Source organism: Oreochromis aureus, linkage group 19, assembly GCF_013358895.1.
Source record: "Oreochromis aureus strain Israel breed Guangdong linkage group 19, ZZ_aureus, whole genome shotgun sequence".
Classification (NCBI taxonomy): Eukaryota; Metazoa; Chordata; class Actinopteri; order Cichliformes; family Cichlidae; genus Oreochromis; species Oreochromis aureus.
This window is the reverse complement of record NC_052960.1, coordinates 8045822-8051521: the sequence shown is the minus strand read 5'-3', so window position 1 is coordinate 8051521 and position 5700 is coordinate 8045822. Positions and strand designations below refer to the sequence as shown.

The 5700-nt window shown below is 39.5% G+C and overlaps 1 protein-coding gene across 2 annotated transcripts; it reads right to left on the bottom strand.

Moving 5' to 3' along the window:
• Positions 1–320: 320 nt before the first annotated feature.
• Positions 321–4808, bottom strand: LOC116315202 (potassium voltage-gated channel subfamily S member 3-like). Of its 2 annotated transcripts, none has more exons than XM_031733413.2 (2): positions 4760–4808; positions 321–1783 (listed from the first exon to the last, which is right to left on the bottom strand). In XM_031733413.2, the coding sequence occupies exon 2, from the start codon at positions 1733–1735 to the stop codon at positions 416–418; it is 1320 nt and encodes a 439-aa protein (XP_031589273.1). In that variant the 5' UTR covers positions 1736–1783; positions 4760–4808; the 3' UTR covers positions 321–415. The 2 variants fall into 2 exon arrangements, with proteins under 2 accessions (XP_031589273.1, XP_039459492.1); XM_039603558.1 differs by lacking the exon at positions 4760–4808 and adding an exon at positions 4462–4491.
• Positions 4809–5700: the final 892 nt, after the last annotated feature.

Genomic DNA, 5700 nt, shown 5'->3' with positions numbered 1-5700 from the left:
GCTGTGACAAACTGGCAGCTGTGTTCAAAGACTGGGGTTGGTAATTTTAGTATGCAACACTGTGCCAGTTCTCTGTAAAAAGCCCACAAACTGCCATTTGTAAAAACTACAGTGTCTTCTTTGTCCTCAGTAATGCTAAACTGCGTATCTTTGAAATTTACACTAATGTCCTCTTGTGTTTTGTGTTTAATGTTTCGCTATCCCGTGACCTTTTACAGAGCACAGAAACATTTAAATAATTCAAAACTACAAAAAACAAGACCATGACTCAGAACTTTCATGCAGTCTATTTATTTAACCTTTTTATCTTGATCATGGAAGACGATGAAGAAATCTTAAACCTGCCGATTTAATCTCTTGTAAAGGTAAATCATGAATGAGACTATAGGGGTAAGACTTCTTTAGATGCTGTTCTTTAGTTGTGCATGCTGGAGAGGGTGTAGTTATTGCTTGGCTTGAGCTCTAAGTGTCTTTGCTTCTGGTAGAACTTGGAGAACTTGTTAAAGATGTTAGTAATGGGCAGAGCCACGATCAGCAGCCCACAGATGATGCACACAGTCCCTATGAGCTTCCCAGCCAAAGTAACAGGTAAAGTGTCTCCGTAGCCGACTGTCGTCATACTAATGGTGGCCCACCACCAGCCAATAGGGATAGTCTGCAACTCAGACTCTTGAGAGTCTTTCTCCACACAGTAAATGAGGGAGGAAAAAACGGAAATGCCCACAGACAGGAAAAGCACCAGCAGCCCCACTTCACGGGAGCTGTGCCGTAAGGTGGCGCCAAGAGAGCGAAGGCCAGCTGAGTGACGAGCCAGTTTTAAAACACGAAACACTCGCATCAACCTCAAAATCTGCACAACTTTGCCAACATTCTCCAGGTCTGTGCTCTCACCCTCGTTCATTATGTCACACAGGATAGTGACATAGAAGGGCATGACTGACAATAGATCGATAATGTTGAGAGGGCTGCACATGAACTTCCTGGCTGATGGTGAAACAACTAAGCGAAGAATAAACTCTGCAGAGAAAAACACGACGCACAGGCTCTCGAAAAACGTCAGCACCGGATTTTCTATTTTTTTTTCAGCAGGATCCACCTGATGGAAGTCCGGCATGCTGTGAACACACATGGCCACGATGGAGGTGATGACTACAGCGAGGGATGCTACAGCCATAACTTTGGCTGATGTGGAGAAACCGGGATTCTCAAGACGAATCCAAACACTCCGGCGGACATTTGCACACCAGGAGCCTTCAAACATTTGTTCGTCATCCTCCAAAACAGACAGTTCAGTAATAGAAGAGCCAGAGCTGTTGAGCTGCACCTCGTCGCTCCTCTGATCCCAGATTCCATCCTCAGCAAGATCCATCAGGTCGTGGAACTTGGTGCTGCAGCAGAAGTCCAGGTGACGTTCCTTGATTCCCCAATATTCAATTTCTTGGAAGAATGAGACCACACATAGCCCGTCGACCAGGTGGATTTTCCCTGTAAGATAAAAGTTGAGAACGTAACAGAAAAAACTTGGGTTGCGGTCAAAGTAGTATTCCATTTCAGAGGGACTGAAGTCATCACAGAGCTCCAGGATAGCTTCTTTGGATCTGCAGCACAGAAGACGAGCCAGCCGTGTCTGTGGGAATCGTTTCAGGACGGTGAGGTCCATTCGCTGCTTGAAACCTCCAACGTTGACATTAATGAAGCAACCCTCAGGCTGGTGAAGGATCTTGCCGTATGCCATGATGAAGCTCCTCACAGTCCCTGGTGGAAATCTCACAGGAGTCAGTGCCTGCAAACAAACACGGAAATGAGGACACCTTGTACTAACACTGGCTTTAGTTTTTTTAGTTGTTTTTACCTTTGTTCAATTACAGTGTTCTGCTCTTTATGAATGCCCTGACTGCCAGTGTACTTTATATTTTAGTACTGGGCTTTAAAATCCATTTTAAATCCATCCATCGATCCCAGGATCTCAATGCCAAAAACACTCCCTTTACATTTGTACAGGTGTCATAGGTGCCCAGAAGGCATCCTGTTCACATGGTCGAACCACGTCAACTGTGCACATATATATGTGAAACCTAGTCAATATCAATGGTTTTAAATATTTTTCTAATGTTAGCTTTCATAGTCAGGATAGAGTTAGATTTAAAAAGCTAAAATACACTGTTATTTTTTTGTGCAATAATGTGCAGAAGGACCTGAAATCATCAGAGCTGCCTGCTGCGGGGGAGTTTAATTAAATTTTAAGCCTTAAGTAACTAATTCCCTTGCAATGTTTTGAGAATAAGTCAGTGTGATATGTGAGAACATTATTCCAAATAAAACTCCAACAGAACCAAAGCTATTTTGACTGGATTCCAGAAGAATGCACAAGAATGTAAAAATGAACAGAGAATAAGAAAAAGAAATATATTAAAGAACAAACAAGGGGGATTTAAAAAGGGTTGAGGACCTTTGATTGGTGTAATCGGTGGAAACTAGGTCTAAGTATCCCCCCTTGTAGGCAGGGCTGGCTTGTTTCCCTGTGGGTGATGTTTACAAAGACAGATTGGGTTTTGTAGCCCCCTGCTAAAGAGGTAGGTCATAGAAAATAATGCTTTGATTGAGTCCATGGAGCGCTTTGCGTTAAGGATTGTGTTTAACCTTTAGCAAAAGGCTCTATGTTTTAATTCTGGTCAGAAGCTCTTAAATGACCCAGTCACGTCTTCTTGTGATACCTGTGAGAGTGAAAACCTAATCTTAAGACACATAATCTAAAATTGAGTTTGGTAAAGAAGGCAGAATCCCCTGTCCCCACCGAGGTGTTATATTTGTTCATCATGCTTTTTTTCTTACGACAATCTAAAGATTTTCAGGCCAGACTACTGCTTTGCCAGTGTGGATACCAGGCTGCAAGACCTAGGTTATTACACACCTGCTGTGGATTTAACCCACTTCAAATGGGTTTTATTAATCTGTCAACCCAGATATGAAGACTTCAGTAGTGATATAGAAGCATCGAAGATTGAGACCATAGAGATCAACTAGATGTTTTTTTCTTCATGTTAAAGGTGGTGTAAACTTGTTTCCTTTTGGTTCCAGACAGTGAAAATGCTGCGTTTGGATATAATATGGTGGACCCAACAATGGTGGACTTTGGAGAATTTTCAAAAATTTCACTATAGCACTGCAGGACTTTCAAAAAATAGGTAAAATAACCTGTTTTTTGAAAGTCCTGCAGTGTTGTAGTGAAATTGGCATGTGCACACATGATATATTAGTTTTTTGTTTTTAATCTATTCTAAACAGGAAGTCATTGTTTAAATCATTATGTCACTCACAGATTTGAAGCACCACTTGTTTTTTTATCCAGATATTTAAATTACTTAATAAAGAACTTATTTTTGTATTTGTGTTTTTTTTAGTAGCCACAAATGAGGAGTAAATCTGAGAAAGTGAGAGGTATGGCATGTTCATTATCTATTGACATGTGAGTGATTAACCAATGAGGATACAGTGGTTTATTCTCCTGCCTGATTTGAACAATGACTTTAATTTACATAATGAATTTCATGTGTGATTCAGTATTACCTCAAATGGGAAGTAAGGTCATCTAGAAAATGTTGGAATGAGGGAACTCAGGTTCTCATTGACTTCTTTACAGCCACAAGTATTTGATTGTTTCCCCCTGCTGGCCATTATTTGCATTGCACTTTAATACTAATAAGTAACGTATCGTCATGAAACGTTCTTGTTTAATATCTAGATTAAGAACATTTCTTCAGAATTGTGAGTTTTCAGAAACCTTATGTTTTACTGTAGCTGATGTATTATTTCATTACATATGTAATAACTGCCCAACAGGAAAAGTGTAGGCTAGCAAAATAAATGCGTTCACTCTGCTCTAAAAGAGATGTGTTGTGAAAGGAAAACAGCACATAAATTAAAAAAAAAATATTAGCAGCATATGAAAAAATAAATTAACAGCAAGAACTTGAGCTGATTGTGACTATCATTTGTCAGAATTATACATTTACGCATAATCATGATTATTCAGTGTTTTTCGTTTTCATTTTCAGAACTCCACTGGAGAAATTGTCACGTCACATACTACTCTTTCAAAGTGCACATCCTTTTTAATTTATTATCATTACATGAAAAAAAGGAATTTCATTTTAATGATGAATTTTTTATTCAAAAGTAAAAAAAAAACAAAACAAAAAAAACACCCAAACCCATCAAATACATCCTCCGTCCTTATTTTTGTGTGACCCGTCGGTATGATACGCCTCGGGAGTGAGAACGGGCTGGTACTTTCATAGCATTTATATGTTTATACATTAGACATTTATACGTTTGGTGTAAAGACCATACGCGCGCACTATAAGCATGTATAGGTCACACCGCATAAAATAATGAAATTTAACAGTTTTTCAAAAATTGTACTACTTGTGCGTTTCCATCCACTTATGTACTTTTACACACCTATGTCACGGTCATCAATACCGGCTGTCATGGAGGAGTGCAGCTCTTGTGCGTAACACAAGTCCGTGTGCGCGGACTTGTGTTACGCACGCAGTGAATTAAACTATTTTAGACTGTGAAAAGATGACAGCGAAACAACAAAGTACTATTTTTTATAAGTAATTATTCTGCACTAACACCGCTTGAACTCAACTCCGAAACCCTAAAAAAAGATGATTAAATACCCAGTAAGATCATATTTCCTGTTCAGACATCTCGTTGACCCCCAAATCTGCAAGAAATAAGCGCAGCAGCTTACCTGGTCATGTGCCGATGTGTCGGTGTGTCCTGCGGCTGTTCTGACTTTGTTCAGTGTGCCGTTCAAGGCGCTCTGCGGTGAGAAAGGTGGAGACGCAACTTCACACAGGATGGCTGGCACGTCTGCTCCGCTAACAGGCTGTGAGTGGGTATTTAAACTTTGATGTGTAAACTGCGTCTAGGTCGCACCAGGTCCTTTAAGGTGTGCCAAATCGATCCGCGTAAATATTTTATCACTCTGTAAAAACTGAGCTTTGTAATCAGTTTTCACCGTGCTGTGTACAATTTTTCTGCGATTACATTAGTGCTGAAAAAGATGATGGGACACTGAACAGAAAATAAATGTAGCAAATGACGTGAAATAAAAATAAAAGTGGATAAAACTAACACACTAACAGTAAGAAGAGAGGTGGAATAGCCACCCCTGTTTTTCCACGAATTGGTCCAGGTATGGAAAAAATAAAGGGACATTTTTGTATATATATGCAATATGTGCATGTTTTAAGCTTTATAGGCTGTAATTTGAGTATAATTTTATGCAATCTCCAGTTTTGCAGTAAACCATGGCCAGAACACTCAAAGTGCTTTGAGTGCTCAAGTAAAGTAGGAAAGTAAGTCCATATACCATTTACTATCAAGAACAATTTCTAGAGATATCCTGAAGGGCATATAGTGTTATAACTGAGCAAGCAGGGCAGACAGTGGACAAAACTTGTGCTTCCTGGTCTATTTGGAAACCCAAATACTCCATTGAACTGATCTCTGTCTGGATGGACAGTTGGTACATTTCAGAAGTGGGTGCGGTTTCAGATAATACATCACTACTAAAACAAAAGCCAAGAAACAATCTGTTGGAATGATTAAAAACCACAATTATATTAGATTTTAGAATATTTGTCACATACAAAGTTATCATTATAGGTAAGATACAAACACAAATGC